The sequence below is a fragment of the Alligator mississippiensis genome, chromosome 14, assembly GCF_030867095.1.
Source record: "Alligator mississippiensis isolate rAllMis1 chromosome 14, rAllMis1, whole genome shotgun sequence".
NCBI classification, from domain to species: Eukaryota; Metazoa; Chordata; order Crocodylia; family Alligatoridae; genus Alligator; species Alligator mississippiensis.
The window spans coordinates 43,827,986-43,852,426 of NC_081837.1; the positions used below are offsets into that span (position 1 = coordinate 43,827,986).

At 45.2% G+C, this 24,441-nt stretch overlaps 2 protein-coding genes across 2 annotated transcripts; one reads left to right on the forward strand and one right to left on the reverse strand.

The window, feature by feature from the left end:
* Positions 1-2,480: 2,480 nt before the first annotated feature.
* On the reverse strand, positions 2,481-7,730 carry WDR77 (WD repeat domain 77). The gene is made up of 10 exons (XM_014601115.3): positions 7,541-7,730; positions 7,241-7,426; positions 5,905-6,046; positions 5,767-5,816; positions 5,423-5,493; positions 4,635-4,689; positions 4,304-4,375; positions 4,079-4,187; positions 3,414-3,482; positions 2,481-2,921 (listed from the first exon to the last, which is right to left on the reverse strand). The coding sequence occupies exons 1-10, from the start codon at positions 7,665-7,667 to the stop codon at positions 2,762-2,764; spliced, it is 1,041 nt and encodes a 346-aa protein (XP_014456601.1). The 5' UTR covers positions 7,668-7,730; the 3' UTR covers positions 2,481-2,761.
* A 487-nt stretch (positions 7,731-8,217) lies between these two features.
* ATP5PB (ATP synthase peripheral stalk-membrane subunit b) lies at positions 8,218-11,539 on the forward strand. Its single transcript, XM_006268083.4, has 7 exons — positions 8,218-8,327; positions 8,425-8,467; positions 8,601-8,746; positions 8,859-9,022; positions 10,208-10,333; positions 10,673-10,852; positions 11,244-11,539. The coding sequence occupies exons 1-7, from the start codon at positions 8,300-8,302 to the stop codon at positions 11,313-11,315; spliced, it is 759 nt and encodes a 252-aa protein (XP_006268145.1). The 5' UTR covers positions 8,218-8,299; the 3' UTR covers positions 11,316-11,539.
* Positions 11,540-24,441: the final 12,902 nt, after the last annotated feature.

The following is a 24,441-nucleotide window of genomic DNA, read 5'->3' on the forward strand; positions in this document are numbered from 1 at the left end:
TCATTTTCATGGTAAAAGTTTAAATAATGAGAGTGATGAAGTGCACAACATAGTAGAAACTAAGCAATCTAGAAGCTTCCCCTTTGAAGCCCTAAATATGATTTTTGATTAAATAGGAATCCAAGCTGGAAACACTCGTCTTTAGAAAGACTCAAAGTAACCTTCAAGAAGATAAGCAACCTTGCTTTTAATAGATCCAGTATTTTTAGAGCTGTATAGGTTGGACACCCAGATCACTAGAGTAGGTCTCCCAGTCTAACAAGCATTGCACACAAAACCGAAGCTTGCTCTATATGCAACTCAAGCCATCTGCAAAACCCAATGTATGCTTATTTCTCCCTATTTGCATATTTTGCCTAATCCAACCACTGGACTTAAAATGTTCTTTTGGTAAAGGAGTTTGTGGATTTAAACATCCCCCTTCCGTGCTACAGCAGAGTCTATACAACAATTTAAGCAGCACTAGAAATTGTTGCAAGAACTCATTGTCTTTGAGGAAGAGGAGACATTTTATTCATGTAACAAGAACCTTTCCACCTTTTAATAGGCAAAGCTTGGGTATGGATAATTCAGGAACTATCCTTTTCTTCTTGCCTGTAAACTTCCTATGCTCGGGGTGTAATTTGAAGCTGCACTGCTAACAAACCATTGATGAAACATAGCTTCTGGATTGTGCTACCGTGGCTACAAGCATCTCGGAAAAACACTTAAGCACAAGCCTAGTTATCTGCTGAATTCATTAAGATGCCTGGGCTTTTAAAATGCTTTAACTCCTGGTGACTTCAGGACATGCTTAAAATGCTTGCCTGAATTGGAGTGCGCCGGTGGATCAGGACCGATATGAAGAGGGGGCTACAATTCACGCTTAGGACCAAAGACAAACATGGCGCACATCACATGGGACAGGAGTGCCCTTTGGAGCTAGTGGGAGGTGAATAATGTACTTCCACTGAAAAGCAGGAGGCAATCTACACCCATGTAGAAATGAAAAGTATGATTTATTTAAAAATGCTTTCTATTTTCCAGCTAGCCCAGCACTTTCCATGTAAACAGAACAAGATCTGCTTCAGTTCTCACTACAGTATCAGAGGTCCATAACAGGCAAGCAGCACAAGGTTTTTCCTTTTCATTTCGCGTAACTGAACAGTCTTTTGGAAGTGTGTCAGTTTTGAAAATGGTCTCCCTTTGAAACATACTGTACCGACTTCACAGATCAGCATGCTTGTTCTGTGAAACATTTTACCAGTAAACTTAGCATAACACGAATAACTGAAAAATACAAGACAGAACATTGATGTGTCTGACAGTTATATGATGGGCACTGTACACCTTGGTCTGCAAGAGTGTGAGCTTTAGGGGAGATGAGCAAACCAAAAGTGTTTCTATTGTTCTACATTTTTATGCGTCTTATATGAAATGGCATAACACGCGCTAGAAAAAGGGAGATGGCTTCCAGTCCAGTACTTTCTATTTGATTCATAAAGGATGACCTGCTTATATAGGGGAAGAGGTGAGGGGAAAGCAAGCATGTAACGGCAGTAATACATATGATGCTGAGTTGTTCAAATGCTTCAGGGAAACAGTAGTTTTTTTAAAAATGTGTAATAAGTTAAAAGGAAAAGAACAAAACAAAGGATGAAGCAGAGGTAATTTGCAGAAGCTGGGGGGCATGTTTTTTCTTCTCCCTCAAGCACAAGATAGAGTATTAAAGCCACTTAACATCCCGAGTATTAAACATATTGAATCACCTGGCTGAATCTAATTACACAGCAGCTTCCACAAGAGGAACAAATAATTTGAAAATTCATAATCTTCACTCCAATTTACAGATGTAATAAAAAACCTCTCGTAGGTTTTTATCGTGTTTTACCATTGTTTCAGTATCGGTAAAGCAGGTCTGCTGAAACTTTGCCCACTGCCTAGCTCTCGCCTTTCAGGTTTCCACTTAATGTTGACTATAAGGCAGCCAAGTGAACTGCCGGTGCCTTCCTGTTTGATCTAGTAAGACTAGCATATAATGTCACTATGCAATATGCCCCAACCAACTCTTTCAGAGGCTGCACTGTAAAAGGATCTGAGCTGCACAAGGCCTGCTGCCTGTAGGGCACAGAGCTCCATCCTCTTCATCACAAAGTATCTGAGTATGTAGATGTCTAGTAATAGCCAGTGACTCGCAGATACGCTCCCCACTCAGCCTGTTAACAGGATTCAAACACTTGTACAGAGTGAACATTACAGGTTGCGTTATGGACAGGAATAGCGAAGCCTTTCTACGCTATAAATACTAAAGCTAGGATTCCTGTTCGTTTGACAGGATTAATGTACCATGTGCTTGTAATCCAATTAGTACAGTAATTCCTGCTCTGGCAAGACCCTTGTACCAAGACTCTACTGCAAGACTTTCCCCAAAAGATCGTTCTGTTACTTCAGTAAGTGGTTTGAAGTGGGAAGGAGGAGGAGGAAGGGGAAAAAAAAAGAAATCAAATCCTTTATGGTTTTATTTCCTTTTACCTAATTACCAGTTTCCCTGCAATTCCTCTGTGCATCACGTAACAGTGTTGTCCCAAGGTGACTCCAAACTCTGTCAAGGGGGCTGGTTTGTAATTAGCTCGTGCCTACAGCACAACTGCTACAGGATCTTTCTTCTTGGTCACAAGCTCTGAGACCGTATGGGCCATGCCCATCCCTGGCTGCACAAGCCAGCTCCAACTACAGTTGGAGCAACACCAGGGATGAATCTGGACCACTAAAGTTTATGAAACTATTCCTTTATACAATTGGTTTCAGGATTTTTGCCACTCTGCACTGGAACCACGTGATGCAACACCTGATGGTCCCATCCCACTGTTGTGAGTGAGGCGTTATTCACTGGAGACCAGGATAAACCTTTCACAAAATCTCGATGAGAACGACTTCTGAACCTAGAAGAGAGAGGAGACATTTAACTGGGTGAAGCAGCTTTCAGAGCAGCAACACTTTAAGGGTTCAGGTCTTTCTACTTCACGCTGGGAAATCCTTAGCTGCGCTATTAAAAATGGAATAAAAATAATCGCCTAAAATCCCAGCATGGACATAACCAAGGCTCAATTCAGCAGGAATTAATCACCAAGACATAATGGAAAAGTTCATAATGTCCCTCTCACCCAAACAGACATGCCACTTAAAAAAAAAAAAAAAAAGATAGGAAGAAGGGGAGGCAGCAACTACAATGCACTTGTTTTGCGTTTCCTTCCTTCACTTATTACCAGCCCCAGTCAATTCCATTAATGCAAGACCTCATTATCGGAACTTACTAACCTGCCTCCCCCAGGGCAGGATTTCCCAGATTTCTGCAGGCTTTTTTCCCTTCTACTGTATGTAAATGCTAAACAATTTCATTTAAATTAGCAAGGCTAAAAACCAGCAACACTTACACTTCTGAAAGGCTAGAGTCAAGAACAGCTACTGAGCAATCTTCACTGATTGAAGCCAGAAGAGGGGAACTGCAGAGTAAAAAAAGACTCCAGTTAAAGCTACCGTATATCTGGAAGCTTGGAAGTAAGCATTACAAAATGCATGAGTTTTAATGAAGCAAACAACGGCTGCAATGAAACACATTAGTGTAGGATATTTTCATCACCACTACCATAGAATATTGTTGATTCACAGAAGTGAGGAAGGAAAACAGTGACAAGAGAATTCAAAGGAGCACACGTATCACCATCAGCCACAGCATTTCCCAGTCCATAACACAGCAATAGCCCTTCCACAGTGCTGTGCTATATGAACAACTCTCTCAAGTAGCTCTTATTCCAGAATTTAAAAACTGGATGAACACTTTTAAGGTGAAACATATGTTCATGGCACTAGGAACACTACGTTCTGTGCAAAATAGAGTGTGTTTAATAGCATTGTGAATGGAGAAGAAAAACTTAGCTTTACCTGGCTACTCTGAATGTCCTATTTTGTTCCATCAGAGACCATTAATCCTCTATAACAGATTGGGACCAAGGGTACTCTTGAGAGGCAACAGACCCCATCTACCAGCATTTAAATGACCTTATGCATTCTACATTTTATGTATCATCACAAAAATTACCTGTGTGTAGAAAATGCAAACCCAGTAACAGTCTGGGAGTGCACAGCAGAGCTGAGGGCAGAATCCGGGTTCTTTGTGTCTACCACAGCAACTGTCCCATTTTCATCTCCTTCAAGAGAGTGTGGGAGAATAGCCATCAGAAAAGAAACAGTGTGTCAAAAACAAAGGCTGTGATTGGGAAGTAGTCTACATGGCAGGAACGTTAACAATAACACTGCTTCTTACCCAAAATGAAAGTGTCACTTTGCTGTGGATGCCACATGACTGAGGTAGGTAGGTAAGTAGAGGCACTGCAAACTGTAAGCAAGGAAAATGGGCTGAGTGTGAAGAAAATGGCGAGCTCAGAGCTATCCCAGCACTACTGAAGTTCCCTCACTTGCTGACTGGCTAAGATTAACTGTTTAAAATTATAGCACTTATGCCAGACAGCTGGGTTGGTGCAACGTGGTACATCAACAAAATCTTAATGTCACCTAACAGATTTATCCACCCCCACTCCCAACCCACTTGAAGACAGGCAGAAAAGGTTAAGTACCGCACAAGCATAGAGACATACCAATTCGAGTAGCTGGCTTGGGGCATCTGGTATCCCAGAGTAAAATCCTGTTATCCTACAAAAGCAAAATTAATGAAAAAGAAAAGCTTTTATGAACGTGGCAATCTCACACGTCAATAATTAAAGCTCAACCCTGCGACTTCAGAGCTCTAGTCTGTGCTTTGCCACTGACTCTCCAAGGGCTCAGGCAAAACACAAACTCTGAGTGAGCCTTCACTGCTTTTCTGTGAAGCGGCAAGAGTAATTCCCATCTACCTCACGCGCACATAAAAATGCTCGACAAATGTGGAATCCACCAAATAGCAGCTTCCACAGTTTGAGAAGTGTAAGAACTAGAGTGTATTTCTGTAAACAGTGCGTCCACTGGGGATCAAAAAGAGCTTTAAAAATGTCCACAATTCACGTCTTGAAGCTCGGAAAGGTGCAACAGAAAGAGCCGTCATCTCCATTTTACACCTCTAAAAACGGAGATGAAATGACTTATCGTTACCCAAGTGGGAAGCCAGTGCCATAACTGAAAACAGAACAATGCTCTACTCTCCTACTCCTGTGCATTAATCACAAGAATATTTTTTTCCTTCCCAATTCGTATGTCAGGGAATTCCCTCCACTGTAGATATATCAAGACACCCTCTCAGTGCAGACACTGTCCCGCAACAGGGTACAAAAATCCTGCAGTTGGCTACTGACTGAACACGTACCTGACTTTTTTAACTGTCCGATACGTGTTCAAAGTAATTTATACCAGCTAGACTCAGACACCGAATACCGAATACACTCAGGCTTACCTCAGCACAGGACAGGAACACAGTATCCTTACCAGGACAGGAAGCCACACATGTCACTGAACTAGAATGAGCTATTTAAAGGAAGAAAGAGAAAGGTTAAGAGGTTGAAAAGCTGGCAACATGGATCAAACCTGGATACAGTGCTCAGTCAAGGGCTTAGAGGCAAGACATCCAAAGTAAATAACTCTGGGCCATAAACCAGTGTTGTCTCCCGTGAGACCTCACATCTTTAGTGCAGTGCAATTTATCGTGGGAAGAACAACTTCACTCGAACCCAAAAGCCAAAGCAGCACCCCTCCCCTGGCAGAGGGGAAGCAAAACGAACATATCAGCTTGGCACTTACCTCTGTAGGAGTGTAGTGATGTTTGCTGGGGGATGTCCCAAACCTTCACGCTATGAATCAAATACAGTAGTCAGAAAGAGCAATAGCAAATTCACTTAAAAATACCAGATAAAAAACAAGAGTACAAATGACACTCACCAGAAGTCTCTGCTGCCACTAACAGCCTGAGTGCCATTATCCAGAACGCTCAATGTTGTCACGATGTCGTCGTGCTCATATTTACAGAATTTGTTCACGATGAGCGTTTCATTCTCATCCAGCTCCCACAGCTCCACAGCGCCTGCAGGAACAGAAAATTTGCCCATTTTATCAACAGGGATAAGTCAGTAACCAGCACACACAAAAAAACCCCCAAAACAGGCAGAGATGCTGTCTGATGAAGAGCCCCATTTTCCCTGAAGGTCCCAACACCCAACTAAATGCAACCCAAACAGACGTCACCTCCATCCCAGAAATAAGTAACAATTCAACGCAACAAAAGAACCCATCCTAATTGTATTAGCAATTACATCTTGCCTGGTCCCAACACAACGGTACTGCTAATACAGGCAGTCCTCGGACTTACGACACACAATTGGTTCCTGAAAACCGTGTCTTAAGTCAAAACGTTGCAAGTCGGAACCAATTTTCTTATAAGAAACAACGTTATAAACGGGGGATTGGGTCCGGAGGCTCCATGCCCTGTTTTCACCAAAAATCCCCCCGAATTTTGTACTCAATCAATTACAGATAAGTAATACAGGTACACGAATGTATTTATATTGTAAATAGCAATCACTGATTTGGAAGAACTTCTTTGAGGTGACTTTGCTGGACTTTTTGAAGGGTTCTTGGCTGGAGTCGTCTCAGGAGTCTTGGCTGCAGGTTCTTCTGGAGTCTTGTCTGCTTTCTTAAAGAAAGTGTCCAAGGACGTTTGGACAGATGTTCTCCAGAGAGACGGGTGACGCAGCGAACTCGTTCGCTGGCGTGGCATCAGAGCACATCAAGCATTGTGAAGTCAGAAAGTTGAAATGGGGCGTCAATTCATTGTAACTCGAAACCTTGTAAGTCGAGGACTGCCTGTACGTGCACCTGAACCATTAACCGCTGCAATAGCTTAGCGACGCACATCAAACAAACCCTCAAATCGGCTACGCCAAACGATCCCTCTACTAAAATAACGTGACCTTTCCCGTCTTACCGACGGGAGAAATGCCCCGGAACTCACTTGGAAGCCCTTGGACGTATAACCCGGCGTCCTGAGCACCGAGCCGACACTGGAGGCTTTGTCTGCAAGCGACCAGAACCACACACACCCAGGCGGGGACTACGCACAAACAATTAGGGATTGTCAGTCTCTACAAAGCTTCTTTGTGACAATGTCTCGGGATGTTTTGAGCACCTGCACGTTCTCGCGCATCAACCGCTGACGGAGGCTACAAACGGAAAGAGCCGTGACGTGCCACCCGAGAGGGCCGCCAAAAGCTTCGCTTACCGGAATCGGAGGCCACCAGTATGCCTTTATCAGCCACCCACTGCAGATCGGCGATGCCCGCTTCTGTCTGGACGCCGGCGGAGCAAAACCCTTCGTTCGGGGCCCTCGTTGGGTCCTTGAACACCCAAATGGAGCCCACCCAGCAGCGCGCGTTCAAGCTGGAGGCGCCGAGGAGAAGGGTCCCGTCTGCAAGAGAGAAGCGTGGAGGTGGCAGGCCTCGGCCCCATCGTGAGGGCGTCTCGGCCTCCCTCCCCTGCCCTGCCCTGCCCTGCCCTGCCCTGCCCTGCCACACCCCCCCACCTGCGCGGTAGTGCGCGCCCTCCAGGTGCCGCTCCATGCAGGCCGGCGCGTTGGGCGGGATGCTCCACTCGGGCGCGGGCGGGCCGCGGCCCCCTCCTCCCGCGCCCGCCGGCGCCTGGTCCTGCATCGCTGCGGCGGCGGGACGGGACGCGGCCCCCACGTGCGGCACGAACCAGCGGTCCCGCCCCCCTGCAGGCCCTCGACCCGCCCCCTGCTCTCGCGAGACTGCCGCGAGGTCTCTTCTCGCGAGACTCTTCCAGCGAAAGACATAGTGTTTGTCGGTTACTTCCCGCGAGACTGCCCTCCATTCCCTGTCTAAACTTTTTAGGTATGTCTCCTCTCGCGAGACCCTTGAGGAGATGGAGCCGGCTTTTTCGCATGCCTCTCGCGAAACTGCCCCCCCCCCAGTTCTAACTCTCGCGAGATTCTCTCAGGAGGCAAGACGGACCTTCTCATGCCTCTCGCGAGACTGCTCTCCCCCTGCTTATCTCCGCTTTACCCGTGCCTCTCGCGAGACTGTTTTCTTCCCGTGTCTAGCTTGCTTCCTCTCGCGAGACTCGCTCAGGAGGCGGGGAGAGAAACAAGAGAGGCTTTTTCCCACCTCCCCCCACATCTCGCGAGACTCTTCTGGAGGCGCGTTGAAAAGGACGGTCCTTAGCCGGTGTCTCGCGAGAGAAAGCGGGTAGAGGAGTATCGCGAGACGGCCTAGCTGACGGGCGCCGCCATCTTGCCGCCGGGGGTCAGGGGGACGCGGAGGAGATGCTGTCGCGCCTGGCCCTCCGCGCCGGTGAGCCCGGGGGGTTGCCCTGACCCGCCCTCTTTTCTGTAGGTGGGGGTGGTGTGTCTGTCCGCCTCGCTAACGCGTTCTGCTCTTCTCCTTGCAGCTCCCGCGGCTCTGAGGAACCTGTCTCCGTGTCTGTCAGCTGGGTAAGGGGCGAGGCGGGGCAGGGCGGGGAGCGGCAGTGCCCGGGGGGGGCGGGGGGAGGCTCTCCCAGCGGCACCCCCTGCTTATCCCGTCCCCAAACAGGCTTCCCTGACGGTCCTTTTCGGTTCCTTACAGCGCAGTGCACGCGGCGAGGAGCTTCCATGGCAGCCAGCCGTGCGCGGCCCCCTATCCCCCGCTCCCGGAGAAAGCAGGCGCCGTGCGCTTTGGAGTCATCCCCGAGGAGTTCTTCCAGTTCCTCTACCCGAAGACGGGAGTCACCGGTAATGCTGTGGTGCGGCGCGGGCCCGGGGCTCGCTCCGAGCGCCGGACAGACGAAGCCCTTGGCGTGTTGCGAGGGTTACAGACATTGTTTTTTCTCGATCTCCTTTCTAGGACCGTACATGCTGGGGACTGGGCTGATCTTGTACTTGCTGTCCAAGGAGATCTACGTCATTAACCACGAAACGATCACCGCTGTGGCCACTTTGTCGCTTTTAATCTATGGAGTGAAGCGATACGGGCCCAGTGTAGCAGCTTTTGCTGAAAAACTCAATGAGGTATTTCTAGGCAACGCGATATCATTTAACCTTACGCTGACACTTGCTGTAAAACGTTTCCAGAATTAACAGCCGCCGTCCTTGGCTGTGGAAAAGCTACTCGGAGTAATCGTGTTTTTTTAACTACTCGCGGTTCCTTTTAAATACTGATGAGCTTTGTTTCTAAAATAGGTGGTTCTTTGTCCTGAAAATGTACGTGGCGCTTCATGACTGGGTCAGCTGTGTGAGCTGTGTTTTACCAGACGAGTTATTTCATCTAACAGCATTAATATTTTTCCTGTAAAACTGTCCTGGTGACTTGACGGCAACTTAAATTTCGACTGCTGTCTCAAGCTGTCTTTGAGCCTTGGGAGTTCTCGCTCTCCTCGCCTCAGCCCCTCTATCAGAACCATAATCCAGACCTAGCTGAAGCTTTATGCATGTTTACCAGGTGTCTGTTTGTAATGTGCATGTTTCTCTGCCGTACAATTTAGAATTGTACTATTGAGGCTTCTACATGTGATGGGTTTTGTGGAGAGGTCCATGTACGTATGTAAGCTTCGGTTTGGAAGCCAATAGACGAAACTTTTTTTTTTTGAAGCAGGATTTAATCTGTTTTCAGAAGTGACTTTTAAATCTTTGGTGTTTAAGTCTCATAAACATTTCCCATTGTCTTCCAAACTTTAAACATTTCAGATGATTAGTTGCATTGGGGAAACTTTTGGGAACCTTGATAACAACTGGAGCTACTCAGTTTCCCAGGCTGTTAAGGTCATTCCTTGGCACTAGTTAATAGGGATTATTGTCTGCTAAATGCATGCTTATTGCTTACCTAAACATAATATAAATGCATAGCCCCCCTCCCCCCTACTCTTAACATGGGCCCAACTCTTGCAGGAGCAAGCTAAAGTTGGTACAGCTGCATCTGCATTAGGTTTTGTAGCAGAATAGCTGCACACGTGAAAAAAGAACTGTACCTGTGACTACCATAGTTGGGCCTGGTTTCTCTAACAAGCTTAAACCAGCTTAAGTTGTGAAGTCAGCTTTTGTTCTTCTATTTGGGATTCATTTAAAACCTGACACGGTCATTTATTGAAACAGCTCTGAAATAGTAAGAAGACTTGGTTATGAGAAGTCAGGGTTATGATGGACATTTCCCCCTCATAAATTTAATCTCTTAAAGTACTTTCTTATTTCTACTTGCAGGAGAAACTTGCTACAGTAGCAACTGTAAAAAATGATTCAATCAAAGCTTTGGAGACAGCAATTGAAGAAGAAAAGAGAGAGCAATGGAGGATTGAAGGCCGCAGTTATCTCTTTGATGCCAAGCGGGTGGGTTGTCTAAAATTTTCTTTCTCCATACTCGTGGCCCTTACCACAGGAGCCGAGCATTGCAAACAGAAAACAAGCAGCAAACCATTGTAGTATGTGTGTTAGAGGGGGCTAATGTTAGAATTTGATTGTCACATCAGCAATTCAGTTGAAATTGCTTTATCAAATCCGAAGACTATGATAAGTTCTTCTGGACATCACATGCTCAGTCACTGTCCTATCAGCCTTTTTGTTATTGTTTATTGGATTTTTTTTCTACAGTGATTATAGCTATAATAGCTTCTTTCTTTTTGTTTAAGGCTGACCTTAATTTCTTTTTCTTTTCTTTTTTTAAACTAGAATAACATTGCTATGCTGCTGGAGATTAACTACCGAGAGAGATTGCTCATGGTGTATAACGAAGTGAAGAAGCGGTTAGACTATCAAATTGCTATGCAACGTCTGAAGCGTCGTAAAGAACAAGATCACATGATCAGCTGGGTAGAGAGCAGAGTTGTTCAGAGCATCACGCCTCAACAGGTATTTAGAAGAAAGTTACAGGTTTTGGTTGTTAGCTCTGCTTCCTGATGCACAGTACAGGTTCCCAACTGCCTGATACTGTTGGCCAAAAATAAATCTGGATCTCCTTTGCGCTGGTCTTTCTCGGGGAGTCAGCAGGAGGCCGGGACAGTTTAATTATTGTCTTCTGAATTGTCCGTTGCTTGCCAGCACTTGAACTTGGGTGGTTGCTTGTGTTTATATTGCCCTGATTTTATAATGTGAACTGTAAATCGGAGCCATCTTAGTTGGATGCTGATTTTGTGTGATCCGACAAAATGTGATTATGGCTGGGATGCATATGTTGCCCATTGAAATGTTTCTTAAGATTCTGTTTCAAGGCTTCTGAAAGCTTCTTCTTGTTGTCTTGCAGCACAAGGAAAGTATTGCCAAGTGCATCTTGGACCTGAAGGCATTATCGAAGGCTGCACAAGCAACAGTATAACTGCAGTGATTCCAGACACATCTTTGGTTTCTGTGACTTACTGTTGGAAACTATAATTCTGATTCTTAATTAAAATTTAACTTCTGTCAGTTACACTAAGTTGACAGCAGTCACCCTGTGGTCTGTTTGTGACGATACATTTTGACTTATGCGTTCATTCATACCAGGGATTCTGCAGAATTCTCAATATCCAGCTTGCTGTATTAAAGCCAGATCCCACTTCATATTGTTTTGGTATTGACTTTCCATGTGTGACCAGTCCTATTTTATCTATTTGTTTGGGGGGTTTTTCTTCAAAGTCAAAATCTTACTCTTCCATCCAACATGCTGAATTGTAAAGTACTTGCCTCATAGATGGCTGTTACTGTCAAAGTGTTCACAGTTGTGGATATTAAATAAACAGAAGTGAATAGCAGAAATCAGGCCCTGGGTGAAGAAGGGGGGGTTATTGCAGTATTAGGGCAGCATTGGAGAATAGTGTCATCTTCATCTCTAAAGAAACAGCTCCATTACTCGCTTAGATTTGTTGCTTCATAAGAACTTTCTCATGGGATGGTGGCCCAGTTTCCTATTGTGGGTGTTTTCTGCTTGCAACACTGACGTAATTAAATGCAGTTGCTTCAGTGTACATAGACACTGTTCATCCTTGGAGGGAATTTTAAGTCCCACATCAAAGTTTTATAAGTATAGGACTGGATGGTAGGAAGTAGGGAGCAAGAATTGCGTCATCCTACCAATTTTTAGGAAAGGTCCCTATAATCTGCTGGGACTATTCTGTTTAAAAGAGTAATTGAGTATAAACTGAATTACTCAAGTATACAGAATAGTCTTAATCTTACTTTGTAGCAAGTACTGATACGAGCAGTAATATTGCATCGTTTTCATACTTTTTGTTCTACTCTCTTCCTGAAGGAGTAGATGTGCTTCCTATTTACTACTTGTTGCCAGAAGAGTAAAAGAGGTTTCCTCCAGCACATGCAACCTTTGATTTGTAGTATTGTCTGACTTAAAAAAAGCTGCTGTCCTTGCTTCTGTATCTGTTGCTGTCAAATGTTCTCTTCGGTGGTTGTATGAGCACAATATCCTAAGATCACCATGTGCAGCTCATCAGTGAAATGTTCAGAGTAAGTACAGTTGAAGAGGATGGCTTGAGGTAGAGGTCTGTATCAAAGAGGATTTGATCTCAACTGTCTGCACCTTTGTTTCTGCAGCAGACTATTGCAGGGGTGACTTGGTGACAGCCTATAAGTACATAAGAGGCGTGCATCAGGATCTGGGGGAACGCGTGTTCACCGGAGCACCCCAAGGGATGACGAGATCTAACAGTCACAAACTCCTGCAAGATCATTTTAGGTTGAACATAAGGAAGAACTTTATTGTCCAAGCCCCCAAGGCCTGGAACAAACCCCCCAGAGGTGATGCAAGCACCTACTCTGAACACTTACGAGAGACGTTTTGGATGCTTATCTCTCTGGGATCCTCTGACCCCTGCTGACTTCCTTTCACTACCTAGCTAGCTATAGTTCCTGTGTCTACAGATTGAGTTGAACTGGAAGTAGGAGAACATAAGTTACGTAACAACTATTTTGCAAATGAGATCGCTACCATCGTTCTGTCTGTTCTAGCCGCTGTAACAGTTGTACTACGCTTGTAGACATCTAGTTCCATACAGAAAAAGTGTCTCCAGCTTAAACTAGCCTTTTTTCTTAAACAAAAACTCTAACCTAGTTTATTTAATACAGAAATTATTTCCTTGGGATACAAACCTAGCAGCAAAATTGAAATTTTTAAAATACTACTGAGTGCGAAAAAGTTTAGATGGCTACATTCACCTTGCTTGCTTCTGAGCCCATTGGATAATGGGATGCAGACATTAGGCAAGTTTTTTTCATATCCTGGAATAGGGAAAAGGATTTGTGGGGGGGATAGTAATTTTACTTAAACTTACTTAAAGCGCCTTCCGCTTCTTCAAACTTTTTTTTTTTTTTTTTTCAGAAGTAGTGTGTTTCTGTCCATGTTACAAATCACAGTTGAGCAATGCACTTAATGCAAATGACTAGGAAATATCTTATTGAATAAATTCCTGTCCGTTTAACCAATGAGACTTTGAGATGTCTCATGCTTTCTGGCATAGGTTTGTTTTTGATACACCTGCGTTGGTCACAACTTTTAATTTTTAGGAACTTATGACCTGCTTGCTTTTGTTTATTTATTTATTTTATTTATTTATTTATTTATTTATTTATTTTATTTTTGCACGCTCGATTATTTAAATCTGGATTTATGGGGCTTGAAAAACCAGAACATTCTCCAGGTCTCAATTTAAAAAAATCTTAACTTTGCAAAGAGAAACGTGGGCAGCAACTGCCTTACTTGAAAATATGATGTTTTTAATTTTTGAAGTTCCTAAAAGTGGGCACTTATTTTGTAATCAACCTTCCTGTACCTTAATTTTTGCAATTGCAAAACTTCCCTGTCTTCACCACAATGTTCTCTCTAACCCAAAAGCTGACTGCTGTTTTAACAACTGAACGGCTGGTATAGATGTTGTAAAGCATCTGTAATTACAGACTGATTCCCTTTAGAGCAAGGAACACAAACGCTGTGTGTGTAGTTGTTAAAACACTGGAGCATTTTCGTACTCGGGTAGGCAACAATTTTAGGGTACAAGGTAAGATATTGCTATTTCATTTCTCTCAATTACCAGTGAAAATTTGTGGTTTTTTTGGTTGTCTTTTTTTAGAGGAATAGCCAGCAACTGTATTTATAGCGATAGTAGAGGAAAATGAGATGCGCTGTTAGTGTACCAAACAGGGCACTGCTTAATAAGCCTAGGAGCTTACTGAGATCTAGTGAGCTGTGCTCATTAACTACAAGAATCACTTGCGTTAAAGCTTTTTTGCACCTCATTAAGGCTGTGAAACAAGCATTTCATTTATATTATTTCAAATGTTCTGTTGACATTTGATATAATGAAAAGGCTTTTGCAACAAAAAACCAGTTTTGTTAAAATAACTTTCTGATGAAAAATTGTTTCAAGGAACACTTTCTGACCTGCACTAGTTGTCATGGCTGCTACAGAAGGGTATGTGCAAAGTTTTCAGACGAGAGTAGTTTTTAAGTCGGTATTTTCCCTTTTAATAGTGAAACTATTAAGGTTCGTTTTATTCATTGCCTGTGCTCGGGTGCTGTGTAAACTGGTAAGTTAGAGCAGGGAAGTAGGTTGGGACAAATTTAATAAAGGTGATCAATAAAGCTCTCAGAAATCAGGATTGGGTCCCAAAGCAACTATTTGCCTGCTTTTCTCTCTAGTTTTGCTTCTTGCTCCTTGTGTTTGAAGACAATGGGAGGCTCGGGTTCAACAACTAAGCCAACTTCAGGTACCTTCCTCTTAAGCTCTGTTGTGGGCTGTGTGGGGAGGGCCGTATCAGGAATGCCGGTGTGAATATATGGCTATACTTTAATTGTGCAAGTCTTCAAGGCTGCTATGTGGCAAAAATGCTGCAGCTCTGCATTTCTTCTAGCATAGAATATCCCAGGTCTGCTTTGTCACAAGTGTTTCATCCTTGCCACTTCATACAGAGAGTGTAAACATTTTTCAAGTCCATTGTCATACCACTCTATATAAACAGCTCTCTAGCGGGGCACAGAGCTTGTGGCAGGATAAAATACAATGCTGGTGAAATGTGACTTGGTTTACAGAAACATAATTCATTTTGACTCTCTTTGCATCTGCTTCTAGTGCAACCATCACCTTTGCTTACCACAACCACCAGCACACCTACTCCAGCCACCGTGATTACTACTACATCTGCTCCGGTCCCAACAGCAGGAGCTAAAAGCTTTTTTGATGAGTAAACACAACCTGTTTTCTTCTGTTCTGCATAGATGTAATTCTGCTAAAGTCTATAGAATTAAATCAAGCCTGAGTCTATTTTCTAGCTCAAGTCTTTTCCTACTGCTGAGACTAAAGTGACTTTCCCTCTTCTCTCTATCTTGTTCTCCTTAGAACTATACCAGTGTGTATTGCATCTTGAATAGGCAATGTCAAAGCTGTCAATGTTGATAAGAATATCTGACTATCACCGTCTTCATCTCATACCCTCCTACAAATTTCTCTCAGATTCTTAATACTTCACAAAATGAACATCTTGGTCAGCCACCTGTGTAAATGTGGTGCCCAGTACTTAATTGAAAGCTGCAATTTTTACAAATTCCCAGAGGTGGGAATTCACGCGCTCAGCAACACTACCAGACTGTGGCTCACAAATTTGGAAGTTGGTATCTGACACCAAAGAAAAGAAGCATTCTGGCACTTCTATTGCTGCGTGTATCGAATCCCCAAGGCTTATAATGATTCAAATGAAGAGTTTTGAAGTGATGTTGCTGTGACAGTCCAGTTGTGAGGGACAAGAATTCCTGCATAGATTCATAGATGGTAGAGTCGGAAGGGACCACAATGGTCAATGTGTCCGACCCCCTGCCCCTGGCAGGAAAGAGGACCGAGGTCAGATGACCCCAGCCAGGTGACTGTTGAAGACCCTCCTCTTGAAGATCTCCAAGCTAGGTGATAGCACCACCTCTCTTGGAAGCCCATTCCAGAGCCCAGCCACCCTTACTGTGAAAAATTTCTTCCTAATATCTAACCTAAATCCACTCTCAACTAGTTTACGCCCGTTATTCCTGGTCACCCCCTGGGGTGCCTTAGTAAACAGCGCTTCCCCTATTCCCCATTGACCTTCTGTAATGAATTAATAGGCGGACACAAGATCTCCCCTCTTGTGAAGGCTGAAGAGATTCAGCTCAACCTCCCCCCCCCCGTAGGGTCTATCACAAAGGCTGCTAATCACGCGAGTGGTGGTCCTCTGGACCCTTTCCAGATTCCCTGTGTCCCTCTTGAAGTGCGGTACCCAAAATTGGACACAGTACTCCAACTGCGGCCTGACGAGTGCCGCGTAGAGGGGGAGCAGCACCTTTGTTCTATTAGTCATGCACCAGCTAATGCACAACAAGGTGCGATTGGCCTTGTTACACTGCCGGCTCATGTTCATCTTGGAGTCAATTATGACTGCAAGATCCCTCTCTTCGTCCAAGCTGCTGAGAAGGACACTCCCCAACCTATAGATGTGCTGAGGGTTCCTCCTTCCCAGGTGGAGTATCTTAAATTTATCTTTATTAAATTGCATCCTATTTCTCTTTGCCCATTGATCCAACCTGTCCAGGTCCACGTGAATCTGCTCCCTGCCCTCCGGTGTACTAACTTTGCCCCATAACTTGGTATCATCAGCTGACTTGGGGAGGGTGCTCTCTACACCCTCATCCAGATCGCTGACAAAGATATTAAATAATATCTGTCTAAGGACTGAATCCTGCAGGACCCCACTGCCCAACTCCCTCCAGGCTGAGAAGGAAGCATCCACCACCACTCTCTGGGTGCGGTCCCTAAGCCAGTTTGCCACCCACCTGGCCATGTAGGCATCCACTCCACAGTCTGCTAGCTTCCCAATGAGGATAGGGTGCGAGACTGTGTCAAAGGCCTTCCTAAAGTCTAGGAAGAGGACATCACCCTCGGCTCCTGTGTCCAGGCAGTGTGTGACCTGGTCATAGAAGGCTACAAGGTTTTTCAGGCAGGATCTACCTGTGACAAACCCGTGCTGGTTTCCCCTCAGCATCGTTTCCCCTGCTGGGCCTGCACAAATGTGTTCTTTGATTATTTTCTCTAGCATTTTCCCAGGAATAGAGGTAAGACTGACTGGTCTAAAGTTACCCAGCTCATCCCTTCTCCCTCTCTTGAAAATGGGCACCACATTGGCCCTTCTCTAATCCTCAAGGACCTGGCTAGAGCACCACGAGTGCTTGAACAGCTGTGCCAGTGGCTCAGCTATGACACTGGCCAATTCTTTCAGCAGCCGTGGATGGAGGTCATCCGGGCCTGCTGACTTGTACCTGTCCAGCTCCTCCAGGAGCTCCTTAACTATTTCAGAACTAACCGTAGGCGGACTGGTGCCACGTGGACATCCGTCGATGATCAAGGTGGGGGAATTGGCTTGGTCGGTACATAGAAATACTGAAGCGAAGAACTCGTTGAAGAGCTCTGCTTTTTTCTCCGCGTCAACCACCAACTGTCCTGATTTGTCCTGCAGAGGCCCTATGTTGCTCGGAGCTTTCCTTTTGCCCGCTATATACCTGAAGAAGGACTTTTTATTCTCCTTGATTGTTGAAGCCAGCCTGACCTCAAGCCCTGCCTTGGCCTGTCTAACTGATTCCCTGCAATGGCATGCCAGGGAGATATATTTCTGTTACTGGACCAACTGTGGGTTTGAATTAGACACACGCGAGCTTTTTTTGGCATCATGGTACTCTTCTTCAGGTACTTTGCAGAAGGGTACTGCGATACTCGAAAGATAGTCTATGTCTATCCCAACCCTGCGGTTGGTCCAATAAAAGATAGCGTTTGCAGGAATGGTTGCCTCTCAAATGATGTGTTATTGATTTAATAATTAAATGATGACTAAATTTATTCCAAAGTCTTGAGGTGTTGAGAGAGGTCTGAGCAGTGCTGCTGCCGTGACAGAGTGGAGAAGGGGGGGATCTGAGCTATCGTCACTATAGAAATCAGATGTTGACTCACAATTTCCTGTCCCTCAACAGCCATGAGGTACTCTACCTGTTGCTGTCCTTTCTTGCTGGTGCTTTGTTAGCCACTCTGGTATTCACAGTCATCTGGTTGATCATCGGACAAAGGAAAAAAAAATGTAAGTGACACAATGAGGAATAACGAGGGCAGCACTCGGGACTGTCAAAGCTTCTGATGACGCGGGTGAGCAGGTTATAGAGCTTCTTGTGCTCTGCATGTAAATGTTGTGGGTGGCACAAGTTGTCCACGGAGGGAATGACACTGTTACGATAGACACTCATTACAGCGTCTCTTACAGGGGAGACCCTTTATCTTTTAAACGCAATTTTTTTCAGTGTTATAATAATGCTACTTTTCTCAGAATTGTGCTTAGATTATATCTGCTACATCATTAACCACAATCGCTTTTTGTTTGCCACTTGGCTGTGCACCATTTCAGCTAGAATGGGGGTAATTGTGCTGCTGCACGTTGAAGTGTAAAAGTTTCCCACTACAGCCAAGACTAGACACTATTAAAATATATGGACCAGGATTTCCAAAGCACTCACCTCTCAGCTTAGCTACTTCATTTAGCTGCCTGTTTCTTCAAATGGGTCCAGCATTTATATCTTTCAGGAATCCTTCTGGGAGATGGGATGTATCACTCATGTGCTGATAGTCTTCCAGTCATTTCCCCTTATTCCTATTACACGCACAAAAGGACAGAGAAGTCTTGGGGCAGGAGGCTCCACTTGCTGCAGCGCAGATCCTCTGCAGGACATGCCTCAAAAGTCCTAGCGACACTCCTCTCCCCCTTCAGTCCTTCCTGGCCACAGAATGACCGACCCCATAACCCAGGAGCTGTGACTTCTCAGGCCTGTCTATAGTTTCTATCCCTTTGTCTCCTTTATAGATCACAAGAGATGCCAAGAGGCTTCTCTACAGAAGGATGCTGTACAGTCCACGCAGCAGGCAGATGTGGGACATGCCCAGGAAAAGGTCAGAGCTGTTTCTTTGGTGTCTGTCAGGTATTTAAAGCTGAAATTTCAACTGTGTTGTATACTATGCTTTATTGTATCTAAAAGTGAATTTGCAACTGAAAGGTGGCCTTTGCTTATGTAGATTTCACAGTTAATTGCAATTCCCCTTCACCTTAAAAGCAAGTGCTTTCCACTGCAAAACAGTAAGCCTTCCCCTCTATCCTCACCCAGGGAGTAACCCCATCGTTTTGGCACTGGCAAGGTATTTGTAGACTGGGAAGCTAGGTAGTCCTTGCCTTGCTCCCAAAGGATTTAAAGGCCATGTTCCTCAAGTGCTCTACAGCAGGGATAGGCAGCCCTTTCTGGCCATCAGACAGAATGACCCAGCCTGGGTTCGAGGCAAAGGCGAACTCTAGGACTTGTCTCCCTCGCACCAGTGACTGCTGCCGAGGCCCCGTGCCTACTGCTCCGTGGGCTGTAGGTTGTCCTAGAGTCTCGGCCTCCTCTTCTACAACTCCTTATAGATGAACCCTTATATTGGTAGGAGGATGTGGTTCCCTGGTTATGTCAGGATAAAAATATGCAAGGGAAATTTTCCATCATGTTTGTAGGCACGGATCAAGCGCTAAGTGAGAAGGTTACCAGGAAACTTAGCCGTAAGGCTGGCTCCTTCATTGTTGTCCATTATGGACTTAATCCCCCTGAAGCTGCTAATGCTGGGTTCTCTCCCAGGATCTTAGGATCCATTGGTCTGATGCAGCCTGGATATAAATGTTTCCCAGAAACCAAGGCAGGTTGGGACAGCTCATGCTATGCTGTTTTGAGAGCATGGTGGGAGCAAGCTGAAGAGTGGGAAGTCCAGCCCCAAGGGCAGCACTGGCTCACTCCCCATTCCTGTTCCCAGCCTCCCCAGGACGAAGTCAGTTATGCCTCTTTGACTTTCAAGAAGACATCCAAGTCCGTTGCAGAGAAATGAAGACACCGCTGCTGCCTCCGGCTCAAAGGAAGGCGGCCGTGTTGAAACGATGCACTGGCTTCGCTCAGAATGACATTGCCAAATGTTGCCTGTGAGACATCAGCCAAGTGATTTGTTGAACTACATTGAGTTCTGTGGCACAAGAAAGTGTGGTCAGAGCAGGAATCGTGCAGCACTGCTTTTACCGTACGGACAAATACACTCGGAGCAGCTTCAAAACAGGAGAGGGAACTTATGCTTAAGAGTGTCCCTCACCTATTACACGACCTGTTAGATGTGCATGAGCCTGTAGTGATATAAATGAGCTCAGTTGCCCCAGCTTTAAAGTTGGGTGAAGGAGAGTTAAATTAGGAGTGTTTCTGTCCTAATCTGTAACATCTCCTCGCCTTTTGAAGCCTCTTTATGTGTGCTTGTCTCTCTCCGCACTGCACGCTTTTGAAGTCACTTACCTTTGTGTCACAGTTTCTTCTTCTGTGTCTGACTGATAAGACTACTTGAGAAACACCAGTGCTTTCTCTTTACATTTTTTCTGCCCTTGTAAAACTTCTCTCTCTGTCTTAATCAGCACGAAAAGGACAGGAAATATTTACTACTTATCGTATTTAATCGTGCGTGAATATCTGCCCATTGAATGTTTTGTTTTTCCATGCTCTTCTCAAATTACTTTGGACTCAAACAGTCCTTTTTATTGTGCCTCTGCTTCAATTATGAATTGCTTTGGTAAACTAGGTTAATTTTTTAAAAATGGATAGCTTATGCAAATTTCTGCTTCCATGTTGGATCATAGGAGATAAGAAGCTTGTTTTCCTGGACTTGTGACTTAATCTCTACAATTGTAGTTGCTGCTGTGCTTATGAACTCCCTGGCTCTACTGGGGACGTTCAAACAGCCCTAACACTAAGCAAATAGCAATGGCCCATCTCATGCTGGCAGAACATCAGGTGTGTTAACAGCACTCACTTACCAAGCATTTGACAGAGGTGGGTGAGAATCATTATCCTCGTTTTGCCGCAGGAGCAATTGCAGTGATTAAGTTGTAATGAAATGTCTCCATCCATCACCACATCTGCCAAGGAGGAGGGGGAATTAAGCCCTGCTTACCCACATCAGGTAAAAGCAGGGACTAAAGCTGCCCTCTGTTTTTAGCTGTTCCACTCCCTCCAGCAGCCACAAACGCTATGCTTTAACCTGTTGCGGACTGGAGCACTGAGAGGTTTGGGGGGGTTTCAGTATTGGTACCAGAATTGGGAGTAGAAGCCAAATCTTTAAATGCCCAGCCCCAAGCCCTGTTATCTGAGGATTGAATCCTTCTTCAGATTAGTCAGTGCATGATGCTGGATTGTTATAACTGCAAACAGGTGTCATCTGCATATTTGGGTGCCCAGACACCTTTGCATCCAACCCTAATTCTTTTGGGTCCATGCAAAATGACTGTGCACTTGAACAGGAGTAAAAATCCGCAGCGTCTGACTGAAAGAAGCACCAATCAGTAAATGACAAAAGGACAGGAAATATTTGCAAACTTAAAAAAAAAATCACTTTGCGTTGGAGCACAAAGGATTAAATGACCATGTGATGGCAGCAAAAGGTAATGAACGGGGAACCCCAGTTTATAACAACTGCGTCTTGAGATCTGTTCTTAGTCATTCACTAATGCTTAAAGCGACCCATTTTTAGCTGTTAATATGGCATGACGTTACTAACAAAGAACACAGCTTTGGGGGACCATTGATATCATATGAGCTTTGGGGTTTGTAAGGAGAGGTACAAATGTGTGTGGCTTTTATGGTGGTTTTCTATCCTTCCTTCTGCTTGATTTCAGACTAACACAGCTACCTACCTCTTTCTCGCTCTCTTTTTTTTCTTTTTTCTTTACCATGGATTGCTTGCGTGGTTCTGGTAAAAGAGTTTGGATGAGTTGCATGATGTGTGGATTTGTGAAGACAACATAAAAGTTATTGCTTCTGTACGCGCACAAACAAATGGATGAGTTTGGTATAAAACTGTACGCACTTCTCTCCTGTGTGGCTTCAGTGCATGTGTATTTACAAGTCCGTGATGGCAATGCTGTAAGGCCCTGAGCGGAGCTCGATGAGCAGACCTCAATTCTTGAATGCATCCATTTTCATAATGTTGTTTGTCCTCAAAGTACAGGAGGGATAAGGATGGCAAACACTGAAGCAACATGAGTTGCTACGCAGACATTATGGACCATTCTGCGAAATGAAGTCAGCAAGCGCCACGAACGCTGCAAGCAACACATGGTTTTCTCCAGGACACAGATTAGTCTGATGTTGGTCTTTGACAAGGCACCAGATTTTCTAGCAAAAGAAACTGCATTTATCGCATTTCATCTCTATTTGAGCAAAAGACGTAGCAGAGCCACAGGGGACATAGTAACTAATGAAGATGGAAAAGAGGGGAGTTCATAAGGCAGTTTTGAATGATGACAGGTTTTACAAGTGGGGATGACGATTTTTTTTTTTACAGAGTGGGCAACTATCAGGCTGAAGGAAGGTTACATGTCAAGTTCCCCCTGGACACATTTTGCAGCTTTCTGATTTAATACTTTCATGTGTGACCTTGGCTGGAGCAGTAGACCTGTGCCGTGGAACCAATAGTGGGAGGCACTGTGTCGGTACAAAGGAGGATTGGAATATTATACAGGGAAAACGAGATGACCCTGGGGACTGAGTAATAAAAACAGGATGAATGGTGCAGTATAAAATGCAAGGTCAGACACGTGGAGACTAATTAGAGGAGTTTCTGCTATAAACAGGGAACTCGCTAGCTAAAAGGTGACGGAGGAGAGTAGCTTGCACAGCTTAGCTGACTAGAAGCCAACTGTGTGGTGCACCCATAGAAAAGGCAAATGTAATCGTAGGCTATGTATTAGGCAAGGTATTTCCAACAGTGATAGGAAAGCATTGGTGCCATTGTAACCAGACAGGGGTAAGACCTTGTCTGGAAGCTGGTTGCAGTTCTAAGGCTGTGTTTGCAGGGTAAACTTACTGTGCCAGGCAGCAGAACAGTAACACCGTGGTCGAGGACTGCATACCACACCACACGGGCTGCCTTCAGACCACAGCTGTGTGCGCCATGCTCCACGTGGACTGGGGAACGTGGGAGCAGGCTACCTGGCACAGTCACCCAGCAGTGTGCATTAGCTCTGTCAGTGTGGCAATCCTGCTGCTACCATTTGAACGCGTGAGTTTTGGGGCACAGAGAAAAAGGGGCAAGGTGTCAGAACCTCGGTGACTCTTTCTGAAAACCTGGTTATGGCGATTTTCTGGGTCACATTGCTAACCACCAAAGGAGCCAGAAATATAGAACATTTTTGTTTCTTTCTGTCTCCATTTTTACACCCAGTGTAGATGACAGTGACCCCTTCAAAGCGCCGTGTAGCGAAAGCCATGTGTTGCTCTCCAAACCCCCAAAATGCGCTATGGCTCCATGAGGTTTAAGTAGCAATTGTCACAAATTTCCGTTTTTGTTTTGTTCCTCCAAAATACCTTCCCTAGCCCAGTTTGGATTTAGACCTGATAGCAGTTATGGTCACCCGATGATGGGTGGCAGCTGAGAGAAGCTGGAAAGCCTGCAACTATGAGCCGTTCTGAGGAAGAAGGCGCATAGCTCACGGTGAACCCAAAGCCCTTCCTGTAGTAAATGTGATAACAGCAAGCGGAGACAATTCAGCTCCGAGAAAGCCAGCAGCAAGGCCCGTTCCTGTCAGCTGGGATGCCGCACAATGAGGGTGAAGGTGGCTTTCCACGCAGAACTGGACTGAGGCCCAAATGGGTCATTTCCACACCATTCACTAAAACTCAGCCAACTGGACAGCAACAGCTTTGGCTGCCAGGAGGCTCTGTGCTAACCAGAGGGCCACAAGCTTTCTGCTTCGTGTAAGCCAAGCGTGCTGCATGTCCCCGAGGTTTCTAACAGTCCTCCATCCCACTCTTTTTGCAGGACTCTGCAATCCCCTCAGTCACACTTTCCCTCGTTCCAGGGCATTTATGTCTCCTCCACTCCCCGCCAAGGCCAGGCACTGTCTGCTAGCCAGTTCTTAACAGCAGCCGTGAACTGGTTCTTGTATAGACAATGATCATGGCGATGTAGGGCTGCTGGGTCTGCTAAATGTGTACGTGCCCCCACTTCCCCTTTCTGGGTTTCGGGTGTTCACCAGGCAGACGGGAATCTGCTCACTGATGCCTTAACATGCCGGGATGTTTTGTAACTGCATGCATGCAACATTCAAAAGCTATCCCGGGCAAACAGATAGGATATGGCTTAACTCAACCACTGAGTCTACCCCAGGCATTTGGGTAAGATAGACCCCTGCAAAGAAGGGTATCCTGAGGGAGAAGGTGCACCCCTGAACCTATGGCTTAGTTGGGACTTAATTAGTGCATAGGGCTCATACTGGCTTTGTGCACTGGGCTGAAGCTTCACTACAGAGCGGTAACCAGGTTGTGCTGTCTCCGGCAGGAGACATCTCCAGGTAGCGTCTCGGTCTGGGAAGTTAAGGGGTATTATTGATAGTGTGATGAGGACGGT

Excerpts from the sequence above, each read along its gene's own strand:
- WDR77 (XM_014601115.3), bottom strand. The coding sequence starts at position 7,667 with ATGCAGGACCAGGCGCCGGCGGGCGCGGGAGGAGGGGGCCGCGGCCCG. Across the intron at positions 6,047-7,240 it reads ACTGGTGGCCTCCGATTCCG|GCGCTGTGGAGCTGTGGGAG; the intron begins GTAAGCGAAGCT and ends CTGTTCCTGCAG. Across the intron at positions 4,188-4,303 it reads AAGTGACACTTTCATTTTGG|GAGATGAAAATGGGACAGTT; the intron begins GTAAGAAGCAGT and ends ACTCTCTTGAAG.
- ATP5PB (XM_006268083.4), top strand. The coding sequence starts at position 8,300 with ATGCTGTCGCGCCTGGCCCTCCGCGCCG. Across the intron at positions 8,328-8,424 it reads GCGCCTGGCCCTCCGCGCCG|CTCCCGCGGCTCTGAGGAAC; the intron begins GTGAGCCCGGGG and ends TTCTCCTTGCAG. Across the intron at positions 10,853-11,243 it reads AGAGCATCACGCCTCAACAG|CACAAGGAAAGTATTGCCAA; the intron begins GTATTTAGAAGA and ends GTTGTCTTGCAG.